Source organism: Chionomys nivalis, chromosome 12, assembly GCF_950005125.1.
Source record: "Chionomys nivalis chromosome 12, mChiNiv1.1, whole genome shotgun sequence".
Classification (NCBI taxonomy): Eukaryota; Metazoa; Chordata; class Mammalia; order Rodentia; family Cricetidae; genus Chionomys; species Chionomys nivalis.
Window position 1 is genome coordinate 1,733,721 of NC_080097.1, and position 16,402 is coordinate 1,750,122.

Below are 16,402 nucleotides of genomic sequence, written 5' to 3' on the forward strand. Positions count from 1 at the left end.
TTTGTTGGAAAACCCATCTTTTGCTTTAAAATGAACTCAACTCATTTATCCATCCTTCATTAATTCTGTTAATCCAGTTAATCCGTGTATATGCAGGAGGGGGTGACATTACATGTCGTATGGTCATATCTGTGTATGCATGTACATGCTCATGTGTCGCCCCAGGTATCTTGTGAGATGGGGCTCTAACTGACCAGGACTCCTACTCTAGGCTAGGCTGGCTGGCTAGCAAGTGTAGGGATCCTCCACTCTGATCCCCAGAGCTAGGATAGCAAGCATGCTTCTCCATGACTGGAGTTTTCCATGTGTGCAATGCAAGCAATTTACCAGCTCCTTAACCCAGTTAATTTTTAAATGATAAATATCACAACCATGGTTGACAAACGGAGGGGAATTGAGACAAACAAAATGAAAAACCCTGCATGATTTTATCTGAAACACTCTGGTTTATAGACGGTTTAACAGGCAGGTTGTCTCAGCAACAGTCAGAGCAGTCACCTGCGACTTCTTCAAATGACTGAGGAATTAAAATTTCAATTGTATTTCGATTGATTTAATTGTAATTTTAAAACTATAGGGGCTGGAAAGATGGCTTAGTGGCTGAGAATACTTGCTGTTCTTGCAGAGGACCCAGGTTCAGTTCCCAGTGCTTACACTACAGGTCACAATAGTAAGTGATGCCAGTTCCTGGGGAATGTATTGCTTCTTCTAGGCTCCCTGTATATTGGGCATGCAACTGATGCACAGATATACAAAAGGAAAGGCAAATGCTTATACAAAACACAGTAAATCTTTAAACTATAGCGATATAGTAGATATTTCTATTAACTATAACTTCATTGTTTTGGTAGTCTGGTTTGAGATGGTGTACCTCACACACATGCCAGACATCTGTGTGCTTCCTAGGGTCACATAAATTTCAAATTGTTTTATATCAGTATTATATTTCACATACATTCTAGAATATACAAGTATATTTATATAGGGTACATTAAAATTAATTTCACCTTTTAACTTTAAAAATATAGCTCATAAAAATATACAAATGAAATAAAAGAAAAATAGGCAATTGTGTATGAGGCTTACATTCCATCGCTGTTGCGAAGGACTATTTAATGCAGAGCTGTGAAACAGGTGACTTGAATATCTAAGTGCATCTTGTCACAAAACACAGGAGAGTGTAGGATTTCCAGGTCACCCCAGAAGCATTTCTTTAGTAAAACTAAAACTAACAGACCCTAGATCTAGGGGGAAGCACTAGCAAACACACAGCAGGATAAAGCAAATAAATCATAAATACTGTCATTTTATTTTCCACAAATGATGATATTTGAGGAAAACTTACTTGTCAGATAAATAGGAAAAATAATTAAGGCAGTCAGCAAGGGAGGACCTTCAGTTCCGCCCAACCGTTTCCAATGTCCACTCCTATTAGACAGACTGCTCCCTGCTTATCAGCAGTGATCAGGGTTCTCTGCAAGCACAGGATCCTACGTTAGAGAAGAAAAGGCCGCAGCAGCTTGGCGCATATGGCATAATCCAAGCCTGCAGAGCGGCTGTCTCTGGGTGATGAGTCATGAGCACCAGGCAGGTGAGGGGGAGGCCATGGTGTGCACGGGCCCCTGAGAAAGGAGAGAGGGACAGCAGGAGAGATCTATGCCCATCAGAAGGTGGTACCACTGCCTGAAACAGCTTAGGTGCTGTCCAGAGCAAACAGCAGCGAACCATTGCTCTCACAGGAACCATGGTGGTCTGTGTCTGCAGAGCCTTACCCGCCTGGCTGTCTTATGGTTGTGGATTCTACCAATGTGGAGGTCAGGAACTAGAGAGACCATAGAGAAATCCTACAAATTACCCAAGAAAGCTGTCTAAGGAACATGATTACCTAGGGGAAGGTTTGGGAAAAGAGAAATCTAAATCTTGGGATCAAAGGACAGCTAAGGCATACTTCAGAAATTCTGGAACCACCCCCGACCTGCCCTCTGCCCATCCAGCCATGGGGCCTTATGTGTGCCGGGAGCTTGGCAAGAAGCAGGTCACAAGCCAAGTGAGAGCAGCACCTTCAGATCAACTGAAGGATGGGGACCACATATAAAACTCCTTAGCCAAGTGACTGTACATAGTAGGCCCAATTGCTTTTGAAAGAGAGTTTAAAGAAAACAGGGTGCCCATGAGGCTTACCCACTGGAGACCCCCACGGTCCCTACTGGCCTGAGGCCTGAGCAGAGTCCACAGTGCTATAAGGCTTTGTTGGATTTGGCTCCTCCCTCAGCCCTCAGCCCTCAGCTTACTCGTGAGGGCACAGGTGTGAAGCAGCTCTTCTACCTGCGGCTCCCAGGCCAGCGTCCTGAGCATCACTTAAGAAGCGGCTAGAGGTACAGATGGAGTCTAGACCTACGAATTAGTCAGGTGTGCAGGTGTGCCCACAGCCTAGGCTTAACAAGTCATCCCAGTGGCTCTTCCGCACTCTGGCAGGGAAAATAGCAAGGAGCAGAGCACAGTGCAGTCACACAGCTGGTTCAGGCTCCTGCACAGGAAGCCTGACAGGGAGACTGTGTGGGTTTAAATCTCTGTTCTACACCGTATTAGCTAGGTGACCTTAAGTAAGTCACTTCCTTCCTCTGACCCTCGGGGTCTCATTGAGAAGTGAGGAGACCACCTGCTGTGTAGCATTAGGAAGATTAGAACATCCCTATGTGCGCTAAGCTTCAAATGATGCCTGTGCAGCCTGGGCACACTCACGATTTGCTCACACTCACTCCACGAGGACCATGTGGTAGTCTGCCAAGTCAGCAGAGTCCAACTCCACAAAAAGTACATAAAAATCATTCCTATTCGTAAGGAAAAAAAGTTCTATCTTGATTTTAGCAGCTGATAGTTTTGCTGATGCACCATTGATGCTTCTGAGTGAGTTCACGTCAGATTTCTTTCAACAAATCCAGGGGATGCCTCAAAAGGTTCTTATATTCCAGGTATGTGGATGCTCTTTGCAGGAAAGAACTTACAAAATAAAAAATAAAATTGCACAAATCATGCAGGGACAATGGATTTTCTAGGGAAAATGGTGATTTTTCTAAACACATGTCTGACTGAAATTCAAATGCCAAATAGCCACCAAGACAACTATCAGCAGGGACACCAAGAAAATAGTAAAAAGTGCCATGACAGGAAACCTTGAACAAAACTGCTATGTCTTCCCACCACTGAGGGTCATACTCTGTACCTAAATACATAACAATCGAACTTCACGTGACCCAACCACAACCATACTCAAATGGAGACTATGCTACTGACCACAGGTACAACAAAACCACCGTTTCGAAGATACAATAACAAATGCATTTATTATCCACTCGTTTGTGTGTTTGCTTGTTTGTGGTGGTTTGCTTGCTTGTTTACACACGCTATTATGTAGCTCAGGCTGGTCTCCAGGTCTACAAAGATGACCTTAAGCTTCTGTGTAAATTTCATTAGCTTGGGAAAACAATCAGAGGTGTCTCTACACAGACTGTAGAGACAGTGTAGTCATGGGACATTACATGATCATATTATAGTCTCAGGAGGATAGGAAACGCACATGTGGACTGAAAGGACTGTATGCCCTCAACTCCATGGTGGAAGCCAGAACAACCAGGACATGCTGTATCTCCTGGAAATGAGCTATGGGTGGGCTTCATTTTCCCAAGTGCCAGGATTATAGGAGGGAACTACCACAGTTTTCCGCAACACTAAGGATCAAATTCAGGTGCTGTCCGTGCTAGACAAACACGCTGCTACTGAACCACATCCCTAAGCCCCAACAAATGGATTTAAATAGCGTGAAAGTGTATAGTGATATCTTTCCAGGGTCTCTTCTCATAGTTTATAAAGTTAGAAATAAAATGAGGCAAAGAGCTAGGATATAGGAGAAATATATCATACAGGGAGAAGACCAAACATCACGCTCTGTGCTGTGAGTTTGAGTTCTCAGTTGCATACAGATGACACAGCAGGGGAGTGCGGCTTGGGAACTGCTCAGTCAGCAGATGTCTACCACAGAGTCCGAGACCTCCATCCACAGCCTCCATCAGTAGAGATGACAGGTATGGACGCGGCCTAACACAGCCAAGACAGATAGGTACGGACGCGGCCTAACACAGCTGAGACAGGACGAACACGACATAACACAGCTCTGGTTCTTTGGTGTTCTATGTAAAACTGAGTTGGAGAACCAGCATTTGATGCTATGGGGGAGTTAAGGTTCTTACTCATATGTAATAACCACATTTTCTTTTTGTTTTGTTTAGAGTTTGGTTCTCCAGCAGCCTTTGGCCTCAGTATGAGGTATCCATCGTGGTTTAGCTCCTCCTCTGATGGTTTTCTACTTTAAATGGAGGTCAGTGATTACAAAGACTATGCCATCTACTCTTGGCTTCAAGGCACCTGCTCAAAGGAAGACACTGTACATTGGTGGGGGGGACCCCCAAATTACAATACTAATTTTCTAAGATATATGTTATGGTCAACCTGCATGGTCATGTTTCTGCTAACCTAAGACTGCATAATTTCAACTGTATAAAAAGAAAGTAACCCATGCAAACCCTGATTTATAATTAAAAACCTACAATGAAAAAGATAACTTCTTATCTAGTAATTTTTAAAGAAGCCTGTGGGATTATTTACTTCCAGCAAAATATAATGCAATGGCTTTGTAAGGCTGTTAGAAAGAAAATGAGAAAGAAAATATTCTCTGAAATGAAGACACAGCCCAAAGTCCTCTAGTATAAGAAAAAAACTTTTACAACTACAAAAAGCACACAATGAAAGAAGCAGCTTTTCCTCAATGTGTCAGTATTATAAGTAAACCGTGTGAACATTACCTGCACAGTCCTCTGCATGCCGTCAACGCTGACAGACAATAGGGGTGATGCCAGGTTCCACGTACTGGTCACATTTAGTTTCGACCCATCAACTTCCACCTGTTGTGACACGAGATTGGACTGTTACCACGGAGAAAGACAGGAAACTGATCAAGTTCACTGCTACATGCAAAGCAGCAGCCATTTTAACAGATGGCTTCCAAACAACCTGTCATGTTTACTGCTGCAGCCATGAAAGACAGGGGCCAGCAACAGAGTCTCCCCAGCCATCTCTGGGGAGAGGTGAAGGCCCTGTGAACAGCTGCCTCTGGGAACTGAGGCTTCAAATGACTTCCAATAAGTAACAAACAGCCTTCTAACTCAAAACCTAGCGGACATGCTACATTTACTGCAATTAGACAAGTAATGCATATAAATTCCAGTGACACTTGCAACCCACACAACAGGGCTTGCATATAATGTCCTCTCCAAGGACCAACGGAGAACTTTCTCGGTGCTAATTTTAATGACAGACTAAGCACTGTTATCTTAATTAAGCACACACCTTAATTAGACAAGCCTCTCGGTGCCGGGCGCCAGTCTATTCAAACTTTGCAAAGTTCTACCATAAGTTGACAATCTTAATTTTTTGTTCGTTTTGTTTTGTATTTTTTGAGACAGTTTTCTCCATGATGTAGCCCTGGCTGTCCTGGAACTCACTTGGTAGATCAGGCTGGCCTTGAACTCACAGAGATCTACCCACCTCTGCCTCCCAAATGCCAGGATTAAAGGCATGCAACATCATATGTGGCCCAAAAATTATTACCAAACTATCATAATAAAGGCCATAATTTTTCAAATCAGAGATAAAAGTAGAGAGACATTTTTAATTTCTAAGTAAGTAACATCAAAGTAGCTAAATAGAAAAAGAAATCAAGTTTAACTTAAACACTCACCAAAGGAGCTGGGCGGTGGTGGTGCACACCTTTAAGTCCAGCACTCAGAGGCAGAGGCAGGCGGATCTTTGTGAGTTCGAGGCCAGCCTGGTCTACAAGAGCTAGTTCCAAGACAGGCTCAAAAGCTAGAGAGACATCCTGTCTCAAAAAGACAAACAAAAAGAACCACTCACCAAAGGTTCTTTTTCTGACTCTGGTACAAGAGATAGGCTGCAAATGACACTGCTCTGCCGGGAGGCCCTACCATCAGAGATAGGAGTCCACCATGGCCTGGAAGGTCTCTCCAAGCTTGGCAACATGGAGGACTCCCACCTCATCCCACCCGCTGGCAGAAGGCACCCTGTTTTCTACCTGGCCTTATGTAGAGTCTGTCTCTAGGCCCAGTGCCCCCTAGTGTGACTCTGGAGGCAGTTCCCTGCAGAAGCACTCTCTCTCTCTCTCTCTCTCTCTCTCTCTCTCTCACACACACACACACACACTCACACACACACAGCCCATATGGTAATTAGACACCATGCTAGGAGCATTACGATAGGACTGTGCTTCCGCAGATGATAACTAAGACTTGTACCAGGAGCTTTATGCTATTACAAAGCCTGCTGTTCGGTACAAATTAGGTAATTTCCCAACTACTGTCCACAAGCCTATATATTCCCTATACTCTGGAATAAAGCTGAGCTGATTCACTGAAGTTATCTCCTAGAGAGCTATCTCCACTATACTCCTCACGGGCTGGATAAGTCCCTGCTTGCCCCCACAGCCCGGTGGCCAATGGACTTTGAGGGAGGAGGGATTTGCACTCTTCTAAGCCTATACACACTTGCCCAAGTTGCCTAAATCAGAACCAAGGTATATGGCTGCGAACAATCACCCACTGTCAACTCTCCAAACTGCAGCCAACTCTGTAAAATTAGATGTCTTTCTGTTGGACCCTTGGGGACAGACAGAGACAACAGTGGACAAAGACTTGTTTCTGTCAAGTACTGGCTACCCTAAAAGAATCCAAGCTTGAGGGCACAGCCAGAGACGGTTAAAGGCTTCATGACACTGCTTACTAAAGAAGTGACTTCGCTGCATCCTGATAGGAATCTAGAAGTTTCTACGTGTCTTAGATCAGTCAGGTCTAAGTTAGGATGAGGATCACATGACACTTGAGAGTCCATGACTGCAGCAACTGTAGGCAGAAGTCTTTTAAACGCACTCAAAGCACCAGAAAAGCTCAAATGAGACCACAAGTTACTACACAACAGCCAATGGTCCAAAGCCCAGCAGTATAGACTTGGAAGGCTTCTGCCCCACCATCATCATCTTGAAATGGCTCTGACTATGGCGCACGCCTTTAATCCCAGCACTCGGAAAGCAGAGGCAGGTGGATCTCAGTGAGTTCGAGACCAGCCTGGTCTACAAGAGCTAGCTCCAGGACAGGCTCCAAAGCTACAGAGAAACCCTGTCTCAAAAAACCAAATAAATAAATAAATAAAATAAAAAATAAATAAAGATCCTGGCACATGCACCTAAACTCTACTTTGGTGGGGTCTGGGGGCAGAGGAAGAAGCATGAAACACCAGTGCCTGGAAGAGTATCTCTGCACAGAAGGAAAACAAAGTCCAGTCCACAAGGAAGCTTGCCTTCTTTCCTCTCTACTAACAGTAGAGAAGTCTTATAAGAAAGACTCCACATAACTGAGAAAAAGAGACCACATTTCCTTATAAACTAGATAAGAAATCAGCATAAAATTTGTGATTTCGCTACCTCTGAAGCAAGAAAGCTGTCACAACTCCAGTAATAAACATGAAGTACTTTTGCAAATACTGAATAAAGGGATGTCCCAGAAACCACCCCATGTCTTTCTTGGCCCCTATCAGTAATCAAATTTCCTCAAGACACATTTGGTGTAGAAGTCCTTCTGCATTTGTGTTACTTTTATTGGCTATTGAATAAAGAAGCTGTTTGGGTCTATGACAGTGCAGAATAGAGCAAGGTGGGGAATTCCAAGCAGAGATAGAGGAGGAAAGAAGGCGGAGTCAGAAAGACACCATGTAGCGTAGGAGAAAGACGCCCACCGGCTGGAACCTTAATGGTAAACCAAGAACCTTGTGATAAAATACAAAATAATATGAATGGGTTAATTTAAGATGTAAGAGTTACTTATATAAGAAGCCTGAGATAATAGACCAAGCAGTGTTTAAATTCACACCGTTTCTGTGTGACTAATTCAGGTCTGCGTGGTCAGGAATGAAAGAGCAGCCTCTACCAACACACATTTAGTAGACAATAGATGCAATGACTTTATTGGTATTCTTATCAGATGGTGAAACCCAGCTGTGTGGACAATCCACCCAGGAGCAAAAGTACCACAGTTTGCATCCATGGAAAGTTAGGGCAGACTGAGCAGAGGAACTCTGGGTGTTATGTCTTATATGGTACTCAAACCAATCTTCCATGATCACCAGAGAAACAGATGGAGGATGGGAGGCATTTCCTCAGTACTACACTGAGAACCTTGCTGAACTTGCCACCACCCTACCTCTTCAGTGACAACCATTAATGCGAAAGAAGCCCTGCCACAGAAAAAACCAAGATCAGATGTGTTCAAAGAGAACACAGAGAACCAGCTTGAGGGAAGTGCAACCTTTGCTTCTAGCCAGGCTTCCCTAATTCAGCATAGGCAGTGGTAAGCAAATAGCCAACACTGCATCTTGAGAATCGGCTGAGGAAAATGTTATAAGAGAAAAGGGTAAATAAATTAGGAGCATATAATACAAGAACAACTACTCAAAGAAACACAGGAAGACTTCAGATAAATAGTTCTCCAAAGACTCAAAGCAACCATAGGAAATGTGACCTTCTTTAAAAAAACATCTCAAAGAAGAAAAACAAAGGTTCAAAGAAGAGATTATACAATAACAAAAGGAAACGAAAAGCAAGCTGGTAGAGCTCAGAAAAAAATGAAGAGAAAAATAACACTATAGAGATAAAAGCCACATGAAGAAGTGACCAGAAATAGAATGTGACTAAAAAGAAATACCAGTTCATAGAGAAACTCTACACAACAAGATAGAGCCGGTAATATAAAAGCAACAGTGAAGAAAACAGACATGGAGAAGGAAGACAAAAGATACACAATTGCCTTCTTCAAAAAGGCATATAATACAAAGGGAAAAGACGAAGCCAAAGATAAGACAAAGTAACTTTCCTGTTTAGTTGTTTGAGACAGAATCTTACTATATAGTTATGGCTGGTCTAGAGTTCACTATATAGACTACGCTAGCCTGAAACTTACAGAGATCTGCCCGCCTCTGCCTTCCAAGTGCTGGGATTAAAGGTGTGTGCCACTATACCCAGCCAGAGTAACTTTTCAAAAAAAAAAAAAAAAACCCATGTAATATGTAGGTTTATGAGAATAATGACTAAAGAAATAACTATATGGCTACTTGGGTAAAAATAAGAATCTATACACAAGAAAAGAAAAATAATTAAGTTGTCTTAATTAGCCAAGCGCAACACTAACACAGAAGACCTCAGAGCAATTTGTTCCAAGCAGATCAAAGGAAACAAAGTAACCATTTTATACCCAGCCAAGCTTTCCCTGAGGTATAATATAAAAATATATTCTCTGCAATGTAGGGACTTGGAAGAGGTTTTCAAAATGAGTTATCTTTATAGGTACTAAAGTAAAACTACTCTCAAAGAAATACAGAATATACACAGTGTGCCATCCTTTCTTAAGAAAACACTAGGCACATGTACTTTTTGTTGTTGTTTTGTATGCTTTTTTGAGACAGGGTCTTGAATACAGTCCAGGCTTGAATGTAGCCCAGGCTTGACATGAACACCCAATTTGCCTGTCTCTGCTTCCCAGGTCCTGGGAAGACAACCAAGAAACAAAACAGCTATTTTTAAAATGAAGCAGTTTATTGTTTGCTTATTTGATTACAGTGTTGGTATGGAGATCCAGGGCCTCTTTTAAGCTAGGCAAGTGATTTACTCTGAACTATATCCCCAGTCTCCAGTGATATGCAATAATTTTAAAATTCTCACTATTCTTTACTTCCCAAAGGAAGGTATCTCTCTCTGAGGTGACCTTTGAGCTAAGACCAGAAAGATGCATTGGAATTAGGTAAATGTACCAGTATTTGGGTGTGCAAAGGAATATACCAAGAAGGATATAGTGTTTTCCCAAAGAAATCCAATCCTGTAAAATAGCTTAGTGGATAAAGTACTTACGCACAAATGTGAAGACCTGGGTTTAAATCCCCAGATCCCAGGTAAAGCTGGACACAATATCGTGTATCTGTAATCCCAGTGCTATCCCCATAGCATGGGAGATGGGAGAATCCTCTGCTGTAGAACAGTATTTTAAGTAGGCAAAGATATGTTACATATGCTTAGGCTGCGGAATATTACTTTAACTGTGTATAGGTGTGTGAGTTTTGTTTATGCTACATTTGTTTAACAATGTAAGAATGTGTGTTTAATTATGTAAAGTTATGCTGCATCTGTTTCACCTTGCCTGCCTAAGGCACCCTGATTGGTCTAATAAACAGCTGAACAGTCAACACCTAGGCAGAGAAAGGATAGGTGGGGCTAGCAGGCAGAGGGAATAGATAGGAGAATCTAGGCTCAGAAAGAAGAGAAGAAAAAAACAAGAGGAAGAGGAGAGAACAAGGGAGACGCCCAGGGCAAGAAGTCAGTACACAAGAAGCAGGGAAAGTAAGACATACAGAAAGAAAAGTAAAAAGCTGGACACAAAAGGAAGATGAAGAGAGACAGGTTAATTTAAGTTTAAAGAACTAACCAGAAAGGAGCTAAGACCGAGCATTCAAAACTAATACTAAGTCTCTGTATCATGATTTGGGAGCTGGTTGGTGACCTCAAAGAAAAAAAGCCTGGTACAATCCTCAGAGGCTCACAAGTCAGCCAGCCTGTTGTACACAGCAATGAAAAACAGACTATCTCAAACAAGGTAGGTGAGACACGAGGACAACTTTCCATCGACTCACTGTCACTTCTACCACAACCTCCCCTAAGCCCTCCAGGATCTCCAAAAAGTTCTCCCCAAAGTCAGGGCAATTTTGTATAAACATGGAAATGGTCATTTCCAAACCCGAAACAAAAGGGACATGGTGACGCCAACATGAGACGGAGCAAAAGGTGGTGGGAAGAGTGCACACACTAAAAACAAACAAACCACCTGACAACGACATGCAGTGGGCGTGTAAGGACATCGGGTGTCTTACCATTCTGCAGTCACCTAAAGATGAGATGCTAATTTAGAGCCATGGGTGTTATAAAATTTGGCTGAACTGGAGCTTGGCTATGGTGGATGGGAGTTATGAAATAAACTTCACTGAACTGGAGCTTGGCTATGGTTGTGGGAGTTATGAAATAAACGTCACTAGTTCACTAGTTCTATGTTCTGAAAACTTTCTCCCAGCATAATCAGATAGTTATTCAAATTGAGAATATTTGAGGCACTCCATAAACAACCCAATAGTATAATTTCTTTCCATTTCCAGAAGGTATTTTTCCACATTTAGCCATCTGCCTCTAAGCCTGCATTTCACTGAAAACAGCCAGCTGCATCTGGGGCACAGGCGATGCTGGTGAAACATTTCCTGTGAGTGCTTGGAACGTTTGGTTTTCCTATGCACGTCATCATCAAGGGAAAAATACACACCCTGTATTTGTATGGCACTGGGCTGAGATTACTTACATTATCACTAAAAACCAACACCACAGAGGACTTCCTAAGAGTTATCACCTGACACAGTCAAACGCTGCTGCTTCTGAGGCAGTGGCACCTGGTAAGCTTTTACAAACTACTCAACATTAGGAATGTAAAACCCAAAAACAAAGTGTTTTTCCCAGCCCTGCTCCACAAATGATAGAACTCTAGGAAAGGTGTGGGCTTAATACATGCTTCTTCTAGTTTGCCCGGCAGCTCTGCCATATAGGAATTCTACTTTTTCGTGTTACTCGATGTCTAGGAGGTTAGCACTCTACAGAGGTAAACCTGAGCTAAAACTGAGAGATTCCAACTACTGCTTATCTTGCTTTTGCTTTTGTTACAAATGTAACACAACACACGGACATCAGAAAGACAGCGAGAGGCTCTACTGTTTTCCAGAAGGGCATCCCTACCTAGTTCCTGGTCCCTTAATAGACTGAGTTTTTTTTTTTTTTTTTTTTTTTTTTTTTTTTTTTTTTTTTTTTTGGTTTTTCGAGACAGGGTTTCCCTGTGGCTTTGGAGCCTGTCCTGAACTAGCTCTGTAGACCAGGCTGGTCTCGAACTCAGTTTTTCATTTCCTGGGTTTTTTGTTGTTTATTCTTTGACAAGGTTTTCCTACATAGCCCAGTCTAGACAAAAGTCTTGATCCTCCTGCTTCTCAGGTGCTGGGATTATAGGTATTCCAATCTGGCATAGGAACCTTATAAATCACCACACTGCACAAAAAAATGAATAAGAGAGATACCGTTTTCAGATTTGATTCTCAGGCTGGAAAAAGAAAGCAGCATAACAGACCCAGCTCGGTCCTCTCCTTTTTTACATATAAAGTTAACTCAGCAGCAATTACCTCCATGTACTCCTAAGAGAATTCACATAAATCCATATTAAAAGCTCAAACAGATGGAATGTAAAGAAAGGTAAAGATTGAGACAAGGGATGGAGAGAGAGCTCAGTGGTAGGGTTTGCTATTCTTCCAGAGTTCTATTCTTAGCACCCAAGTCAAGCGGCTGTAACCATAGCCTGTTACTCCAGCTCTAGGGAATCTGATGCCTTTTTCTGGCTTCTTTGAGCACCCATATCACATGTGTACATACATACATGAACACACGTACACAAATGTACGTACACATAAAAAACTCAATCTTTAAAGATTAGGACAGAGGGCTACTGTATTATAAATGCTCATTTTTTTGTTCTGAAAAGTCTTGCTCTATAGATAGAGATGTTTAATGTTTTCACTTTTATGTCTTAACTACTAACAAAGACTTTGTTTAATTGTTCATCAATGAACAGGCATATCTTGCCAAAATCTCGGTGGAGACCTCCAATTGCCATGCACACCGTGCCCCCATGTCTGCGCTCTGTGCGCTGGCACCCAGTTACCGAGCTTCGGGCAAGGGGCTGGAGGTTAAAATACACAGACACACAGACAGAGAGACAGCGACACGGGTCATCCTTCAATTCCCCAAGAATGCCCCCTTTATTGTGTTCAGGGGCAGATTATATAGAGATAGCCACGCCCCAGCCAAACCCACCAGAAACCACTCTCCTGCCATCAGGAACTCCTGAAGGTCTCGTGCTCAGAGCAGCTGTAGGCACTCAGATCAGGGGATTACAAGAAATTCAGGATCTGGGGTCTCACTGCTCCCAACAATATCTAGACTCTTCATTCACAGAAGCACCTGTACACTGTAGTTGGTTGTTTTCACTCTTGGCTCTATTGGGGGCCCACCATCCAGCTCCCAAGTAAGTAAACATGGAGCCTTATTCTTTCTTATAAATGCCCAGCCTTAGCTTGGCTTGTTTCTAGCCAGCTTTTCTTAAATGATCTCATCTACCTTTTTTTAGCCTCTGGGTTTGTAGCTTTCTCTATTTGATTACCTTTCTTCTGACTCTGTGGCTTGCAGTGTAGCTGGGTGGTTGTCCCCTGGTGACTTCCTCTTTGTTTTGTTCCTTGATCTCCTTCTATTTATGCTCTCTGCCTGCCAGCCCCACCTATCCTTTCTCCTGCCTGGTTACTGGTTGTTCAGCTCTTTATTAGGCCAATCAGGTGTTTTAGACAGGCAAAGTTACAGTTTCAGACTTAACAAATGCAACATAAAAGAATGCAACACATTTTTGCATCATTAAACAAATACTCCACAGCATAAACAGATGTAACACAACTTAAAATAATATTCCACAACAGTACACCATGCAGTCAGTTAGTTGGGCTATTACTTCCATCCAACATTACTCCAGTTTATGAATATGTAAAACATAAGTATTCTTTCAGACTGTCAATAAGAATATAATAACCTTGTGATTTAGCAGGTCTAATAGTTTTGGTACTTGCTTGCTTTGACATTTATTTAAGTGAAGTATGACAGTTCTGTGCTATAATTAATGGTTCTTTAACTTTCTATATTAACACATTCTGTTTCTTACATTGTGACAGAAAAATGAGATTTATAATTCTTTGATTACATTTATTGTGTGTATCTATGTGTGTGTACATGCATGTGCACATGTGTGCAAATGCACACGCTAACAGTTTTCTTTCTACATAGCCCTGGCTATCCTAGAACTCACTCTGTAGACCAGGCTGGCCTTAAATTCAGAGAGATCCACCTGCCTCTGTCACCCAAGAGCTGGGATTTAAGGCATATGCCACCATGCCAGGTACAACATAGAATATAATAATCATGCTTTGTCCAAGAATGTCATAATGACATCTAACACCTTGTATGAAAAGAATAAATAATTTTGGAAAGAATAAAGAATAAATAATTTTGAAAAGAATAAATAATTTAAAAGATAACTGGCAAAACGACAACCATAGTGAGTGACAATAACAGCACTGCTACTATACCCATTTGTGAATATAATACTGCTTTTAGCTCTCCTATCTAGGAAGGATTTTCCAAAATTATTTCCTGAGTTTCTATGGCAGTAAATGACATAATCTAATTATTCTTCATGCTAATCGTGGAAAGTATTACCAGCTCCATAGACCACGGCTATGTACTATGTAACCTTAGGCAGTCACTAGTCTTATTTTTAAAATAGCTTATAAACAGGAAGCAGAAAATGGTGAAATCGTTGCCAGCCTTCTAATGAATATTCCAAATAGCTTTTATCTGGGCCCTTTTCATAAGATAATTTCATATACATAAAGTCTTTAACATTAGTACACACAGTTCTGTGTATATTTGCCCAGATTTGCCCGTTGCTATTATTCCTCTGGCAATAAAGAACACTTGCATGATGGTGCATGAACCCATTTGTGTTTTAGCTTATGTTCCCCGCACAGGAGATTCTTACATAAGCAGTAAGAAGTTAACATTAACCCAATATTACCATCTAACCCTGCTTCGATTTATGTATACCAGTGATGCCTTTAGGGCAGGACTGGGGTCTGGTTTAGGATGGGTGTCTCTCTGTTCTGTCTGGACCAGCTTCTTAACCGTGCCTTGTTTTCTGACACGGTGCTATGGAATACAGGCTTACATCACCTCACACCATGTCCTCCTTGTTTAGGATTAGGAGATGAATCTTAGAAGGGAATCAAGTCACAAGGGTGAGCCCTCATAATGGCTCAAGTATTCTAATAAGGACCCAAGAACTTGTTTGCCTGATCTGTGTGCTGTGCTCTTGCTCCTTGGCCCCAGACTTGGTGAGACATAGCAAAAAGATGACTATCTGCAAGCTAGGGAGATGACCCTCACCCAGTCCCGGGTCTGCCGGGGCGCTGGTCCTGGACTGGGAAAGTGAGCCCTTGTTCTGTAGAGCTGCACAGAACACACGGTAGGGCAGCCCGACCCGCTGCCTTGACACTGTAGGAGTGCAGACTAATTACACTATAAAGCGTCCCCTAGTAAGTGCTCATCTTAGCAAGGTGAGCACGGCAATGATGCTCAGATTTTCCAGCACCAATTAGGAGTCACACAAATATCAATCTGCCCCACTCCCAGTGATGCTACTTACCTTATCTCTAACTAAATGTTTCCTGCCAAGCTATATTAAACCCAAGGGAAGGACATCCAAAACTGTTTCTATCCTTACTGATTATACACAAGTTCCACTGACTGCCCAACCCATCAAGTTTATTCTAGACTTTCCTCATTCAAGACCTTCCAATCCCTTCAAAGAGAAACTACCTTTCAATACCTGGTTGACCTGGCTAACTGCGTCACGATTTCCCTGTCTACTTCAACATGTTCAGTCTACACAGTATCTTCTGCCCTGCACATATGTTACAGTACATAAAAGAAAATTAAATTATAAAAATGCCGGTTTGTTAGCAAATCAAATTCCAGCTGACTTGGTACTTGAGGTGAAATTTAAAAAGAAAGGCTCCACCTGAGGGAAAAGAAGTGTGGTCGGGGATGATTTGGAGATTTAGGCACTGACAAACCCTGCAACTCAACAAACATTAAAACAAATGAGTTTCCAGGGCTGTAGTCTGCGATTAAACAGTCAGGAAAAAGAAAAGGAAGGCACCAGCAAGGACAGATCAGCAGCAGCCCAGGGCTCACACTCTGTTGTACAGATTTTGTGAGCACTTTAACTTCCCATGGCAGAAAGTGAAAGAAAATAGGTCAGGTTTGCTATTTGGAAGTTGTAGAAGTTACAAAGATTTCCAGTCCAAACTGTAAATAAGCTATCAAAACCAACTGGTCAGAGGGAGAAATCATTTACTGAGAGGGACAGCAAGTGGGAGCAACCGCAAAGACAGCCCATCCTCTATGCTTGTTATGTCCCCGGTTCTTTCCTCCCACTCTAGCTAACTCCTCTCCATCTTCCAGAGGTCTGTGAGCAGCCACCGAGTCACCTACCCACACTTTTCCTGCTTTTTTTTCTCCTCATGAGCAATCTCAACTGGAAAACCTTTCTTG

The 16,402-nt window shown here is 42.2% G+C and overlaps 1 protein-coding gene across 1 annotated transcript in view; it reads right to left on the minus strand.

Moving 5' to 3' along the window:
• Nucleotides 1-16,402, minus strand: part of Pcca (propionyl-CoA carboxylase subunit alpha) — a 291,408-nt gene that overhangs the window by 78,283 nt on the left and 196,723 nt on the right. The window contains exon 20 of the mRNA XM_057785910.1: nt 4,860-4,958. Coding sequence (XP_057641893.1) covers nt 4,860-4,958 — 99 coding nt within the window. The remainder of the gene's footprint in view (nt 1-4,859; nt 4,959-16,402) is intronic.